General features: G+C 40.4%; 1 protein-coding gene and 1 non-coding gene across 2 annotated transcripts; one reads left to right on the forward strand and one right to left on the reverse strand.

Annotated features, from left to right (window-relative positions):
- Nucleotides 1–2,625: 2,625 nt before the first annotated feature.
- Nucleotides 2,626–16,837, reverse strand: LOC114448711 (collagen alpha-2(I) chain). Its single transcript, XM_028425847.1, has 26 exons — nt 16,545–16,837; nt 13,725–13,809; nt 13,324–13,392; nt 13,069–13,238; nt 12,679–12,804; nt 12,448–12,501; nt 12,282–12,335; nt 12,101–12,154; nt 11,951–12,004; nt 11,420–11,473; nt 10,496–10,549; nt 10,285–10,338; nt 10,034–10,087; nt 9,608–9,652; nt 7,944–7,997; nt 7,809–7,862; nt 7,373–7,426; nt 5,977–6,048; nt 5,777–5,812; nt 5,350–5,394; nt 5,208–5,240; nt 4,889–5,035; nt 4,434–4,610; nt 4,151–4,241; nt 3,871–3,948; nt 2,626–3,194 (listed from the first exon to the last, which is right to left on the reverse strand). The coding sequence occupies exons 1-26, from the start codon at nt 16,563–16,565 to the stop codon at nt 2,989–2,991; spliced, it is 1,995 nt and encodes a 664-aa protein (XP_028281648.1). The 5' UTR covers nt 16,566–16,837; the 3' UTR covers nt 2,626–2,988.
- On the forward strand, nt 13,426–13,497 carry trnap-cgg (transfer RNA proline (anticodon CGG)). The gene has a single exon. It is a non-coding gene; the product is annotated as a tRNA-Pro (tRNA).
- Nucleotides 16,838–16,868: the final 31 nt, after the last annotated feature.

Here is a 16,868-nt window from a genome sequence, read left to right on the forward strand (position 1 = left end):
TATTTATATAATAAACCATTTCACTATCAAAAATATGTAAAAATAAAGAAAATTTGACAAATTGATATGTTTTGTTTTTGTTTTTATACCTGTGTCCTATATATGAGTCATACAACATGCAAGACATGTTTGTGATCCCTTGATTTCACCTTACAAACTGTTCCATGCTGTTGCCTACAGAGGCACATTTATCATGCAGGAACCCGCAGTCAGGTGGGACATAGAGTTTCAATAGAGCTTAATGTCCTGTATGACATGATGCATTCAAGGACCATCAGAAACTTTACAATCAAACTGTCTGCAGTTTCTTTCTGTGGCAATAAAAAGTTTCTGTGATTGTTTTCTCCACTGCAGGCTCCATCAGTTTGCTCCTGGTTGTGCTAATTGGGGGATGGCTTTTGAAACAGATCATGGGTTGAATGTTGAACTTCACCAGCCTGCTGTTTTTTTAACAACTTTTATTTCCATGTTGGGAATCTTTCTTCCTTTACTGTCATGCTGCACTTTATTTCCACCTGGATAGCTTTGTATTGCACACACCTATCATCTCAAACTGATTTTTTATATCTCTAACTTTGGTACGCCAGTAGCTATCACACTGTATTTTATCCAGTTATCTATGGTATAGTATAGATTCATTGATTCATCCATTGTATGTTAATCAATTTTCCTGAAAATCCAACTCAAATCCACAGATACCAGACTGATGCTTTGTGTAGGTTAGACAAAGGATCCATTTGCTGCTACTAAAACATAAAGTGATTCATTCTCACACATACATTTCAGTTTAAACACACTAAATATCAAAGAATCATCATAAGCTAAAACACCTATACAGAACAAAACTGCTGTAACACTGACAGGTGATCCATTCATTCCTTAGAACAACCATGCTGTGATCAAACTATATCCCCCTTAGTGAGTGAAGGGGGGGAGTGCCCCACCCCGTCCAATAAACCACTGTAGGATGATGTTATAGGGATCCTGTAAAATGTGAACGCTGACTAATAGCCAAGGACAAACAATCTTGGAAAGTCTAAATTGTGCCATAAATCACTAATATGATGTTATTTTATTTTTAAGGAAAAAACAGGTTAACTACTACAGACTTCCAAAATCACAAAACTTTATGGCAGAACTAAGCCCGATCTTTGTTTACAATCAAAAAAAAGGTACTGAAATGAACTGTCTTTGACTGAAATCCTTTAAACCGACAAGCATCATATGTGTAGTTTGTGGCACAGTTAAAACTGGAGAAAAGAGTATTTGTCTCACTCATTGTCTTCCAAATAGAAGCGGCAGCTGCTGGTATTATCTAGTATAATGCTAAAGAACAGAAACCCAGAAGGCACTGATCGATTTTGCAATATAAAAAGTGAATGTAGGCTGCTGAGTGCCACAGATCCTGCCAGGCAGGGTCAATGCAGCCATACATGGAATACACTTGAAGGAAATTCAGGGATTGTCAGAACAGCAAAGAGCATCAGGTGTCTGATCATCATTATTACAATGCTGTGTTTCTAGTGCACATGAATACAGTTGTAATGCTGGTAAATGCACAAGAATGTTCCTTAGCTGGAACATGGATCAGACGTTACTTGAGTAGCTATAGTCCACCTTGAGGTTTTGCAATGCTGGCTGAATGTGTAATAATAACCATTAAAAACGTAGCTGAATTTATCCCACAATCAGAAACAGTAGCCGTTGGTCATGACATTAGCATTATATATACCATCACGCATCGCGCCCAATATTTAATCAGCCAGTTGCAAATTTTATTTGTCCAATAGCAATGGGAGAATTCCAGTCTCCTGGTGGAAAATCCCCCACTACCTCTGCAGGTTTTTGTACTTGTTTGCACAAATGAGGATTCAGTTCTGCATTCCTGATTACACATAAGGTATTAATTCTTTTAAAAGGGTATGATATAGTTTGTTTTTTATACTTTAACCTGATTTTTTTATCACTTAAAATTAATCTGGTTTTATTATAATAATAATAAAAGTCCTTGTACAACCCACTTAACTGATGGAATAATGTGTGTTTTTAATATTTCTTAACTTAACTTTTTTTACATTTTTTTTTTCAATTATTTATTGGTGTCAGTATTTAAGCTAATATAAAGTGATAAAAAATATGCCATGTTTACCTTCTGGGCATTATGCCTTGTGTATCTACTAGCTGCCATTACTGTACTGTACTGTGCCTGTTTCTATGCTGCCATTACTGTACTGTACTGTACTGTGCCTGTTTCTATGCTGTCATTTCATTAAACAATAAAAATATTTTTTTCATACATGATGTTGTTCGTATAATATTCGTTGAATTACTTTTTTTTATATAATATTTGTTGTTGTGTGGTGAACAGTGAGGTTATACTTGATAAAATGTAAAATAAAAGGCAGCATGTCGGTCAGAGTCTGTGCCTTCCTGCTGTCATTGTTTTATATACAGAAGAATTTTACAATGTAAAAGCTCAACCAGTCTTAAAAATGTGAACAAATGTGACAACAACTGACGACTGGAGTTAAAAAAAAAGAAGAGGAAAACAAATCAGTTTATCTGAAACAAACTTCAGCACAGTACATGTATTTAAGATTCTTTACAAAATATTTACACAGCTTTATTTATTTTATTTCTTTGGGTACTAGAGAAAAGGGGAGAAAACAATCTAAACCGACGGAATAGTTTAAAAAAATGATTAGAATATTTATATAGAATAAACCGCATGACATGTCAGTTCTCTTGTAGCCTCGTATGACTTAGATGGTTTGGCTGTTTGTTTGATTCACTTCTCAGTGGAGTGCCGCACAGGGCTACACTCGTCCCACTGACGTTTTCATCATAGCCTCTGAACAAGCCGTTCTCATAAATATACAAGATGCTCTCCATTAAAACCCAGTTCCCCTGTGATTACTGAGATGAACCACGCCGTTACCGCCTGTTGGTCCTCAGACACTCTTATGATCTTGAAGCGGTCCTTGAAGTTCAGATTTTTGAACTTGCGGGTCTTTTCACCAGACCCTGCTCTTTGCGTGTCACTGGTGCGTGAATGCTGCAGTCCCGTGCCTCGCAAAATCCCGGAACGCCTGCATTGCCAAGCATACCGGTGGGACCCACTGGACCAGGGAAGCCACGAGGCCCGCGGGGACCTTCCATGCCATTTTTGGGTTCTGCTGGGTGGCCAGGAAAACCTGGGGGAAGAAATGATCACATTTATCAGCGGGCAGAAAATGTCTCATAAACATTTATAAAGGAATTAAATACGTTAATAAAAAGTTAATTAAAGATGCAGTGCAGAACTTGTATCTCCCTGTTTTGCTATCAAAAATAACTACATAAACACTGCTTAGTCTGTGTAATACATGAACTGTGTGCTGCTCGGGCCATTAGATGACAGCTATTCTCTTCAATGAAAGACCTATAACTAGCCTGCCAACACAGACTGATGTGGTTTATTTTTATCTGGGGACATGGTTGTCTTCCTGCTGTTCTTGGACAGGTTAGGAAGTATCTTCAGTCTATCTGTTGTGCAGCTGAGCAGCCACATTTCACTGTATATTTCTCTGAATCTCTGGAACTTTCTGAACACAAGCTTGGAATTTTCCAGAGCTAACGGTGTAGAATGTTTTTTTATGACGCAGGGACTATGTTGACTCAACGTTTTGTCCCCTGTTCGGCTACGGAAAACCAGTCGTTGCGATTTTGTTGTTCTACTTCATGTTTTCACATTTTTTTGCACAGATTTCAAAGGAATCAGCAGCACTTACAAAATTCTAGAAGACCCACTATAATGTCTCATGTACATTTTTCTTTACAGCTTAGGGGTAATGCTATGCACTGATTGTGTGAAGGGGAGCAGTGTCATACCTGTGAGTCCTTGTGGTCCGTCGAGTCCAGGCAGACCTTTACCTGGATCCCCCTGTGCACCTTTAGATCCCTTCTGACCTGTTGAGAAAAACACAGAGAAAAACCAATCACTCACAAAAGACAAGGCTTTCAACATATTTTTCTGATAAAGAGATATTAAGACTGTGAACTGAAGTTCCATATTTGTGTGTTTAGTAAAAACTAACTGGCCTACTGTATGTGGAGTCCTATTAACAGTTTCTTATGTATACATGGGTACAGTATGAGAAGCTGATGTTACCTGTGGTGCCAGGTGCTCCTTTCTGTCCATCCAGGCCTCTGTCCCCTTGAGCACCTCTGGTTCCTTTAGCTCCAGCTTTTCCTGGTTTACCCTGACAGGTGGAGGCATAAATGATGCTCAATTATAACTGAACTTCAGCCTTTGTGTCACAAATATAAAAAGAAGGAATTTACAGGATGCCTTAAGATATAAAAGGAAAAATAAAGTTTTGAAAAACGATTAAAAACTAAATCATTAGAGACCGTTATCCACAGTTCTGTCATAAAGCTGAAGAGGGACATACCGCTTTGCCTGGTGCTCCCGGTGGTCCTTGGCCTCCTGGGGGCCCGATGAGCGTCCGGTTGTTGATGGGGCAGCCCTGGGAGCACTTGGCACGGATTGCTGCAGCGTACTGGGAGATCTGGGCTGTGACCACACCTGTGCAAAGCTGCAGGACCTGCTCATCAGTCAGACCAGGACCCTGTATTTGAAAAAATATCACACAGAGGTTAATCTTCTCAGCATCGCTGCTACAAAAAAAACACGTTAACAAGACATTCCAGTGCAATCTCAAACATAAAACCTAATCTAAACAGAAACCTAAACCCAAACATTATGACATGTTACAGGTTTATTAACTGATCGTGTCAAAAGATAGGTGACTACAAAACGACTCAGTGATAACCCTTGGAACCATAAACACATACTCATGTTTTGGACTGAATAATCCTATGCCTATGGTATGCAGGTGTTACTCACAGCTGGACCATGTGCTCCTTTAGGCCCTGCTTTGCCTTTTACACCTTGGTCACCGATCGGGCCACGCTCTCCCCTGGATCCAGGGATGCCGGGTGGACCAACAGGGCCGGGTACACCGTTACCACCAACCACACCTTTTGGACCACGCTGTTGAAGGATGAGGTAACAATCAATGTCTGATTATCACGTTTGTTTTTAAGGCAACAACACGTATGAGGACACGCTCTGTATCTGTGTTACTGCTCATCGGGTCCACGTGTATGTGTAACATTTTTGTATTTCTATGATGTCAGAATTAAAAAAGGATGTAAATGATCACCTGTCCTTTGTCTCCACCATCGCCCACACCTCCCTGAGGGGTTAGAACCAGGAACAGACAGATCAGTGTGTCTTTCCCAGCAGGTGTAAAAACAAGAGGAAATGACATAGATACAACAACATCTGACTCTGAAAGAAATTACCTTTTGGCCCTTGTCCCCTTTAACTCCCTTCTTCCCCACTGTGCCCTACAAAAAAAACAGGTTTTATGAAAGAGGAAGTAGTAGTAACCACCATAAACAAAAACTCGTGTAGCAGTCAACCACTTGACAAACAAGACAGACGAGGGGACGAATGTTTTGACAGACAGGGAAATTCCCGCCTGTGTTGCTTGGAAGAGGAACTTTATCAATGCCAAGGAAAGCATTTTATGATTACAACAGCAGAGTTTGATCTGTTATGGACAGATAAATGTCTGATTAGATGATGATAAAATCAGTGTTTGAGTTTGAGCATATTATTGTTGCATTACAGGCTGACAACAACATTAACAACAAACAGCCAACTCTGTTTTTATTCATCTAAACAGTCAATTTCTGGAGTAGAAGATTTTTGGTGAGCACTTCTTACCTTCTCACCATCAGGTCCTATCTCACCTTTGGCCCCCTGAGGAAAAAAAAAAACCCAAGTTAAACCAAATTAAAAGAAAATAATGCTAACGTCATGCTGCAGAGTTCATTCACAGGCCAGATTGAAGCCATCAAACCTGATGCCTTTTTAATTTAGATTAAACATTTGCAGGTACTATGTTGTTGTGAGTGTGTACACACTGTTGCCCCCTGTAGGCCCTTTGGTCCTGGTTTTCCTGGTATGCCGGGGTCTCCTGGCTCTCCTACAGCTCCCTGTTAGAAAAAAAAGACAGAAAAGTAATGACAACATTTGTATTGTGTGCTGTATACTGAAGAAAACAAACAGTGACAATACGAGAAAGATTACAAGATTTCCAGATTAACATAAAGACCATGAGAAAGCCGAGGATGGTACACACACTATCAATGATCTAATCCCCCTTTGTGAAAACCCCCTGGTGTTTCAGACTCCTCACCTGTTTGATGGCTAAACAACATGATGTTTTGGATTTGAACAAGCAAACAGCATACATCACTTGTGGAGTACCTGGAGGTTCTGTAAAGAACCTAGAGCATGGCAGGAATCCAGACTTGATCCTTCTTATTTTGTTTTTTAATGAAGATTTGAACACAAGTAATGAACAGCACAGATGCTTTCCTACTTCTCCTTTGGACTGTATTTCTCCATTTGTGGACAGCCTCATCGAGGCCTCAACTGGTCTGAAATGAACCAGCCTGGCATTTTAAATGTCAAACGTCTGGGCTCTAAATAGCTGCACTTTTGCCAGCTCTTGTGACATTTCATATTGACACAAGATCATTTATTTAGCATTTGGTTAAGTTCAAAGATTCAATAGTTTGGAGGAAATGACTATAGCGCACATTTCCAGAGTAAGCCTTATGGAGCAGGCTTCTTTTTGTGTATTTAATGTCTGAGGAGGGGCCTGAAGTTATGGCCGACAGCAATATTGGCTCTGTTACAGTCCGGTTTATTAATCAGTATCAGTAAAAATGACCTAAGGCAGGTGATTTCTGAGCTTTTTCTCCTTTAATAACAACAGTTCTAACACTGCGCCACAGACATGCATGCAGTTCACACAGTGGTGGTGTTGACAGTGGTGTTTTTATGGGGCGTTCCCTTTTCTCTTCATGTTTCCCTTTATAAAGGTCAAAGAGCTCTCACTGACCCATGAGTCAAAATAAAAACAACCTGCATTTACAGAAGTGAGAGATGCTGATGGTCACAATTTTACGATGTGATGTTACTGAGAAATACATCTGAATAGACATTATCATTATCATAAAAATCACCTTGTTGACTTGTGTCTCATTGATCTGTGTTACACTACCTGGTTTGATAAAGCAGACTGACGACTCTGGCAAAACAATCATATGTAAATGTCAGAACTCCCCTGACCGGTACAGACTAGAGTACTAGAACATAATATTTATATAGTGTTGTGGGAATTCCCAGAAACTTAACGAAGAAGACGTGTCCGACAGAAACTGAAACTGCAAATGTGTTTGAAACTTTTAGTACATTTTTATTAGTGACACTAGTACCTTGTCTGAAACTAATTAGTATTTGTTCACTCACCACAGCGCCGACTCTGCCCCGACGCCCCCTGACGCCACGATCTCCTTTATTGCCCTGCAACGTACACAACAGGGGACTAGATTAGAACCTTAAAAGGCATCTTCAGTGGTGGGTTCAGCCCGGCTGCAGATGTGCAATGTGTATTGTTGAGACATAATGAGTGTGGGTATTTTGATTGGTATGATGACTGCACAGGAAAGATTACAGAGCATATGGCCTTATCTGTGGGTGTGGTCAAGACTAAGCAAAGTGAGTCACAAATTCTTCTTGAATTAAACAAAAAGCGATAAGCTAAACAAAGAATGTTACATTCTTTGGCTGTGTGGCAGTGAGCTTAGATCTGATAACATTTAGGATTTGAAATAAATGTTTTTTTTTAAATTTGGAATCAGCTATTTGTAGCATCTTGTCCTGGATGTTGTGTATCTATGGTTACCTTTGCACCAAACGGTCCAGGCTCTCCCATAAACCCTGGTACTCCTATGGGACCCTGAGGATGGAGTTTTTAGAGTTAAAGATAGCACAGATGACTGCATGTAGAGATTTGGAATTATAAACTGAATCCACTCACATCCTCACCGGGGTCACCGTCACTTCCTGGAAGACCATCCAGACCTGCACTGCCCTGAGACAGAAAAGAAGAAGAGGAAGAGAAAGTATATGAGCAGAGAGAAAACACAGTTCATACCAGGTGATCTGAAATGCAATTTAACTATTAAACACGATTCTGCTCTAGTTGAAGGTAAACGTTACTCCTACTTTCATTTAGTTTCACTTTCAAACGTTAATATCCCTGATCTTGATACTTTCTGTTTCCCACATCAATCTTACCCCAGGCATGAGAGAACAGAGAACCACTGTACCTACATTATATGTTTACAGTGATGAATCAAAGCACAAACACATCAGCCATTGTCTGAAAAACTGTTTAGAAGAAGTCAGGTGCATGTGTGAGGGTAAAGTGGGAGTTTTCAGAATGAATAAACATCCTGGTCATTTCCACTCTCATTATATCTCAATCTGGCACCTTTCTTGTTTCACTTTTGACTTTGACACTTTACAGTCTAATTCATGAAGTAAAACTGTCACTGTGATAATCAAGGTTTCATTATCTTCAAACATAACATGTTTGATTTAGAAATGAGATAAGAGATTTCCCCAGAGAAAAACTGATTGTACGGGGTTTGTCCTGGAAGGAAGTGAGACAGTCTACACTGTCTGACGTGTCATATTAAAACAAAACCTTCTCTTTGGAAATGTGTCTACAGATGGTACAAACAGACTTTTCATCCTGTGACTGAGTCACATGATCTCTTGATATGTTGTTTTTGTGGATACAAATTAGTTTTGTTTCGTAATTTTGAGGAAATAAAGGTCATCATGTTGTTTCATGTGATCTCCACGTGGTTACAATTACACATGATAAACATTACCAGGTCTTCTAGGAAACTGTGAACTGACAAGCAGGTTTTTTTCTTAAATTACCAAATAACTATTTAATGATATCATTCAATTAAAGGGACAAGTCGATTTTTCAGGATTATTATGATGTCAGCTGCTTCACCACAGAAAATATGATGCAACACTTTAATCACCTGCTTGTTGGTCTCAAGGTATGAATGAAATACTATCTCTGATCTTATCCGTTGCATCTGAGCCAATCAGTCTCCTCTTTTTTTCTTTAAAGCCCATCACTGCTGGTTATTACTAAACCATTCTTCCTCCTGAAGTCTTCTCTCAGCTGTACCAGCACCTCCGGTCTCTACCCTCCATAATCCCATCCAATCAACGGCCCTTCTTCACATCATCCATTTGCTATAAAGTTTACCTTTAATATGTACCTTTGCTTGTTTAGAGAGATGTGAAAGTGTACAATTACTCATCAATTTACAGGGACACTTTCCCTTTTTATTCTCCATTTTTTCCACTTGATGAACTCACCATGCTCTCACTCAGGGTACCATCCTAACCCTATTTGGTCATCAAACAATTTTTTTTCCATTCAGACTGATATGTATTTGAACTAATCTAAAACATTAGGAATCTGTGTGGTCACGTGGCATTCTGTTTCAAAAACATTTCATCATACTTCTTCTAAAGTAGCAAGAATGATAGCGAGCTTTCACATGGTGCAATCACTTGAAGCTCCCTATTAGTAAATCAAGTAATTATGTGGTGCACAGGTCCACAGTTGCAGCTGTGAGTGTTGAGGAGTGTAATGATATGGTTCTGTACCTTTGGACCACCTGGTCCAGGTGGTCCTGGCTGTCCAGTATAACCCTGAGGAGGACAAACATGAATGAATATGTCTGTAGGGTGAAGAGTAAAACATTTAAAAGGTGATGGAAAGAAGGAAAATACTTCAATAAAGTATTTTCATGGCCTCAGGTCCCATTAGGAGGGTGAATGATGTAATCTGATGCTTTGCAGACGTAAGGTCAATACTTATTCAATATGTCAATATTAAGAGTGTCCTATAAGCAGATATTATCTAGGCAGTTATATTTGTGCGACAGTTCTGGATGGTGACACTATCCAAGCACATAAATACAGGCTGTGAGCCATTCAGATGGCATGCTGAGGGCATTCAAATCAAAAGTGCAAGCAACATTGCAGCTAATAGTCAGTGGTCTGGGGTAATAATGAAGGATCTGTTCTTACAGTGGAGCCTCTATCGCCTACATCCCCCGTAAACCCAGGCGCGCCGATCTGACCCTGTGTGATAAAAATATACAGTTAGAAAGACAGCAACATGGCTAGGAGCTCTACTGACCTCTGCTGGTGATCAAGAAGATGTGCAACAATGACTTCATACAGTTACCTGAATCTATTTATATAACATGATCATACTGTACACTATGCTCCAAAACCTTTTATTATTATATATGCTCCCTGAATTTGTATTCCTATACCTTTGGTCCTTCTCGTCCCTGAGGACCCTCTTTGCCTTCATCACCATGAGATCCCTGAACACACACAAAAAAACACACACACATGCAAAAAAACACAAAGCTGAAATGCTAAAACCCTCTGATGAGAAAAGAAAAAATATTAAAAATGAAATTAAAAACAAAACCGAATTTCCTCCAGAAATGCACGTTTGTTAAAATTTGTTTGCATTACCTTGATACCTTTACCACCCTTTGGACCTGTTGGCCCAGCATCACCACGAGAACCCTGGGATACACAAAAATATTATTATCATCATTTAACCTACATGTGTACAGAGCAAATGAAACACGCAACTGCTGACATGACAGAATATTGTACCGGTATATTGCGAAGGCTAAATCCATGCATGGGTTATGGTATTTAAAATATTACACAATGCATATATTCCTGTGTAGGATAAAGCAGGTTAAGAGAACAGATGGATGCTTATTCTGTTCTATTATATTGGGATGAGGGGATTCAATTTGAAATACTGTAAAATGCACTGACATTTTGGAGAAACATTAACAATCCCATGAAAACATTTACATATACAGTTCAAAGTACACATTAATCCGTTATCAGCCACAGCAGCTGCCACACGGGTAATCCCCAAATACACCTGGCGCCTCTTTCTGCCGTCATTGTTCCGTCTGGTTGTTGTTGGCATATGTATGCCACCGACACGGGTATTTGTGGTGATGGAGCCAAAATACTGGGGGATTTCTAACCACAGGAAGGAAATGATGAGAGGCTACAGGCTACCACCTGGATCTGTTAACTAGGTGCCAGATGGTTTTGATAACAGCTGTTACACCCTCGCTTCTTTCGCTTTTGTCTGCCTACACATAAATAACATTTGCGTTCTCACACGCTCACGCAAAAAGGTCAGACACACATTTAAATCAAATACAACAGGTTGCACAGTTCACATCTACATTTTTGCTGATAATAAATTTTTTCCCTAATGGTGCAAACTCCAAGAAACTAAAAGACACCCAAAACTGCAGTTCATCTAATGGCCACTTGCTCAAAAAGTCAAATCACTGTATAAGAACAAATTCACGTGTCAATCAGGGATTTCCACCACAGAGAATCTGAGAGGTGTTTCCTTACAGTCTCACCAGGGGGTCCGACTCCTCCGCGGGGTCCCTCCATACCGATGTCACCCTGTAAACAGGAAGAGACACGAGACTCATTCAAAGAAAAGTACAGATTCAGCATGAATCCAGAAATAAGCAAAACTAAGCAAGTCAACAAGTCCACAAAGTATTTTGTGACATGTTTATTCCCAGAAGGCTCACATTTTAACTTTTCAATAAATGTCTCAATTTTGAATGTCTGAATCCAAACAAAAGAATGAAGCTATATGTATTTCGCCCTGTGACAGATGAGCAGCATTTACAAACTCTGAAAATTGATGACAGATAGAATGAGGAGACGCTGCGCTTTATCTGCATTAATCCTCTGATAATTATACCATTCATCCAAGTAACATGCTAATTACAGATGACAATGGTGACTCTGTATACTAAGATAAGTCAAAATAAAAATCTCACAGAGGGTAAAGAACACATTTCAGTTAGTTTGTAAGCTAGAGGGACATTTCTTATTTTGTGCCGCTGAGTTGGTGAAACATGCACTTACTTTCAGACCCAGCTCTCCCTGTTCTCCTGGGTCTCCTTGAAGTCCAGGTTCTCCCTGACACAGTTAAGGTTATTAGTTACACAGGTTTTATGATGCTGAACAGTAACGTTTTCACACACATGCTTGTGCATCCTCAGGTGGTTAACTCACCATGCCTCCAGAGAATCCAGAAGCTCCCTCTTCTCCTTCAGGTCCTGCATCTCCCTATAGGAGAAGGTCAAAGGTCAAAAGAATCTGTTTTTTTTTTTAGTTTCACTTCATACAAAACTGTAAACATACAAACATTTATCAGTATAAAATGTCACACATCCCTCTAACATGATTTACTCACTACTGGTCCAGGGTCTCCTCTGCGTCCCTGCACACCTTTTGTTCCTTTATAACCCTGAAAATAACAAAGAAAAACCCCTTAAACACAAACTGAGCTCATTCAAACATGCAGCTACGGTTTCCTTCCTTGTTCAGGTTTTTGTGACAGAAATAAACCTGCTTCTCACCACTCTGCCTTGAGATCCTGGCTCACCAGTCTGACCCTGGAACCCTCTGGGTCCCTGAGAAGGAGGAGAAGAAGAATGAGAAGGGACACACTACCGGCAAAAACAGACAAAACCTACAAGGTTTTATTCAAACTAATGCTGCTGAGTTACAATTTGTGTGATGAATCAATAAAGGTCTTGAATACACTGTTCTTTTGCTGATGAATGTGATTTGATATAATGGGTGGGTACCTTCGGCCCTGCAAAGCCAGCAAATCCAGGCTCTCCAGGTTCACAGTCGCACTCCGTTGGCCCCTCCTCCACCGGTGATACATCAAGCCCTGACTCCTCCGATGAGTCAGTGTCAGTAAAAGGGACCTGAACACAGCATGTACAAAACATGATGTGACCTGTGTTGAGTGTGTTTTACCAGACTAAAACCAACCCAAAGTGTGCAAAATTAAGATTAAGAAACCTTTATTAGTCCCACAATAGGGAAATTGCATAAAAATACATGAATACATTCCAATACATTAGATAAAATAAGCTTTTACATCAATGTTAAAATGGTAACTAAACATCTATAATCTTGATAAAATACAACCTTTACATTGAGGCTTTGCTCAAGACCTCCAGCCCCACCTGCATGGTCTCTTTGTCCTCCTTGGCATAGTGGGACTCTGCTGTGGTGGCATAGGGGAATGCATCCTCTGTGATCATGGTGACCTGGGTGGGCGCAGGGCCATAGGGGTCGTAGTCCTCCTCGGGTGTCTGGACCTCATCATAGCTGTGAGTAGGCTCAAGGGGATACTCTAAGGAAAGATTATTGGATGCACTTTTCAGTTCTAGATATGCGTTTGGAGCAGTGCAGTGAGGGATGAAGAGTACCAGCCAGACCTGGATGAGGAGAGGCTAAGTTGTCATAGTGGTCGATGGCAGATGTCTCTTCGAAGGTGTGGTCCTCACCTGTTAACACATAACAATGACAATGGCAGAGGTGGCTCGTTGGTCTAGGGGTATGATTCTCGCTTCGGGTGCGAGAGGTCCCGGGTTCAAATCCCGGACGAGCCCGTAATTTAAAATTTCAATTCTCACATTAGGTGTCACATGCTGATGACACCTAAATGAGATGCTCTATATTAGATGTGAACTACTTATATAAACCTCCTAACTGGACACACCTGTTCATTTGTTCTGTTGTTTGACCAGCTTTAAGTTAAACCATTTATTTAAATGTGATTAATGTCATCAATAATCACAGTAATGTTAAATCCTCTTTAGTGTAAAGTGGCTCAGACCTGAGTGGTTTCCAGAGTATTCGTCCTGGCAAAGAGAAGATAGGACACACAGCATGAACACAAGCAGCCCTGTGAGGAGCGACACCTGGAGGGGACAAAACAACCAACAAAAGAACTTGTTAAATATAATTTAAGATTTACTAGTCTGCCTGTATCTCTGGCTCTTGTAGCTTTTCTGAAACATTCTTCCTTGTGTGGACAATTGTCTTGTAATTTCTGGGAAACAACAAAGGATTCTATTATATCATTTTCCTGTGCCTAATAAAGTCAAGACTGCTATGGAAAAATAAGAGAATGATGGAGTTAATACTGACTAGGCACTTGCAAAACCATCCACAATTTCTTTAATTTAACAGAAAAACTGCAGTATTTCTGAGCTGAGTAAACAGTATTTTGGCCCCATTCTTCCACACAGTGTTAAAATCTTGAAGGTTCCACAGGCATCTTCTATGAACTCTGATCTCTCCATAGACTTCATAGATTCCATAGATTTCTTCCTCATATTATATAAAGTTTGCAAGTGCCGAATACTGACCACACTAAGACGTTCCAACCCTCACTGTTTGTATGCTGTTTCAAAGTTCCGTTTTGGTCTCATCTGACCAGTTGGTATTTTCCCAGTATTTCACAGGCTTGGCTAAATGTTGTGCATCAAACTTGAAACAAGCTTCAACATTCTTTTTCCTCTTCACTGGAGTTTTGTTTGGTGAGAAAACTCATGGCACAAAAAATACAAGGCCGCTGTGATGGAGTGCATGAATTATTGTTCTCTTTGAAACAATTGTTCCTTTTAAGTCCAGGTCTTCCTGAAGCTTTCCACAATTGGTCCTTGACTCTTGGACAACTCTTCTCATAATTCTTGTCACTGCTCTGTCTAAAATCTGATAAGGAGCACCTGGTTGTGGACGGGTTATGGTGAAATTATGTTCTATCCATTCTGGATTATGGCCCCAACAGTGCTTCCTGGAACTTTCAGAAGTTTTGAAATCCTTCTTGAGAGAGCTCTTTGCTTTTATCCATCATGACCTGTTTCTTGTGTGACACCTTGGTAATGAGACACCTTTTTGTAGGCCATCAGTTGGGATGGAACAAGCTGATATTAATTTGCACTGACATGGGCAGGACTGCTCTCTTATTACTGATAGATTCCAGCTGGTGTCTTTGCTTTCCATCCTATTTGCACCTCCCTTTCTTCATGTGACAGGAAGTAGTTCCTGTCTTCGTCGAGACAGCAAGACAACACTGTTCACCTTCAGTTGCTCACTCTGCCCACTTGTCAAGTAGTGTTGCATCTGTTCAGGTGCTGATGGCTTACAGTCAATTGCAGCCATGCTGTGTACTTCAGTTGTTTTCTTTTCCATTATCACACAGGTCAGCTGTGTTACCAGCTCCTTCATAAGGGGCTGAAAGGCCATAGGCGTCTTCTCCCTGGCATGGCACAACTCTCCAGCTGTTGATGGCTGTAATGTCCAAAAGATGATAGAACACAGTGCTGTATGTTCTGGTGCTCCTGCTTTGGTGCCAGTGGTACTGTAACACCCGTCCTATATACACTCACCACAGATGCTCATTTTCACACGACTGTGTTTTGCTAATAAATAGATTGATTTGTGAGTCTGGCAGCGTGCCTGTGGGCCACGAGCAGATCTTTGGGCTGCTGTATTAAATAGGATCAGTGAAGTGTCTATGTAGACCACATTCAAACAGCAGATCCAGTTTTAAAGGCCTGCAGGACTCTGTGGGGTTAGAGCTGCTCAGATCAGACTGGTGTTTGGGTGAGAATTAAACAAACTGAGAGGGCTCTTTGTCAGAATGAAAACCGCTGAGCTCTTCTCAGACTTGTCTGAAATTCCTGAATGTTCACCGTCAGCCTGAACATTGACCGAGAAAAATCCTGCACATTTACCCACATGAGCTACATAATGGACTCTGACATAAAGTCAACAAGGTGAGGGATGAAGGTAATAAAGGTGAACCACAGTTTCTGTGTTAATTTAACTTGTAGATTTCAGAAAACAATATAACTATTGGCATTAAATAAACACCTGATGGAATTTTCTGTATTGCTACGAGCCTGTACAGGATGCATGTATACCCTGCAAATTAGCCTCTATTACATGTTAGCGTGGCTGTAAATCTAAAGGTTTTGCTGTAACAGTAAGTAGAGCCAGCAAGCAGAGAATAAGGAGCAGGTAACCTAAGGGACCTTTGGGACACCAAAGAGAATCGTACATTATTTACTGGACTCCTTTTCAAAAGTGACATGTAGTATAAATACTTGCAGTGGTAAACACATAAAAACCCACCCTGCTCCTTTTGCAATATGTCCTTGTAAAGAAAAGAGATGTTTGAGTTTGTACACTTAGAAGAAACCCAAATAAAATCAGGCTTTGCATTGATCCCCAGAAAACTTTTACAGAAACATTTTTAGCTCTCCTGTGATCCTCCATGGTGTGTGCAGACAGTACAGAAGCTTTAAGACAGATTGGTGGATTACAGGAGAACATCTCTGACCTTGCTGCACCAAATACTGGCAGACCAAAGAAAGTCCAACTAACCCCCCTTGATGCTTTTGCTGTCAACACCATCTGACATTAACTCTATTTACAAATCCTGGCCCGTTACTGTCATTGACACATGGTGTGACAAGTGTAACTAATCTGTCATTACTACCCCGTCCAATTTGTCCAAAATAAAAGCTGATTTCTTCTCTTTACCTATCTGTTTCACAAAGTTTTATTCAAATGAATCCCTAAGCCCTCAGGAACATAGAAAGACTCAAATATGTAGGAAACCTTGACACAGGCCATCTTCTCTTACCTTGTCACTGGAGCCTCTCATGGTGCTGCAGAGCAGTCCCCTCACACCAGACCAGATCCTACACCGGATTCTTTCAGGATACAGATGAGGAAAAATCTGTTGGATTTAGCTTTCCCCGACCACTTCACCTCACAGCATTATCACTCCGATGGTTCCCCTGTCCAGTCCCGTCTCCTCAGGATCCGTTGGGTTCCCAGGCACTGAGGGGGTCTTTTTTTTCCTCTTTTCAGTCTCTATCTCTGCTTCTCAACAGGGTGAGAAATACCTGAGCCAGAATCCAGCCTCAGCAGAGAAAAACTGAGACACAGAGGAAAGACACAAGCA

This window comes from Parambassis ranga, chromosome 16 (genome assembly GCF_900634625.1).
Source record: "Parambassis ranga chromosome 16, fParRan2.1, whole genome shotgun sequence".
NCBI classification, from domain to species: Eukaryota; Metazoa; Chordata; class Actinopteri; family Ambassidae; genus Parambassis; species Parambassis ranga.

What these genes read in the sequence shown, in the direction of transcription:
- LOC114448711 (XM_028425847.1), bottom strand. Translation starts at nt 16,565, where the DNA reads ATGAGAGGCTCCAGTGACAAG. An exon ending in CTGGCTTTGCAGGGCCGAAG is followed by an intron (nt 12,502 to 12,678) that starts GTACCCACCCAT and finishes CCTCCTTCTCAG; the next exon opens with GGACCCAGAGGGTTCCAGGG. An exon ending in ACGGTGACCCCGGTGAGGAT is followed by an intron (nt 7,863 to 7,943) that starts GTGAGTGGATTC and finishes CTCCATCCTCAG; the next exon opens with GGTCCCATAGGAGTACCAGG.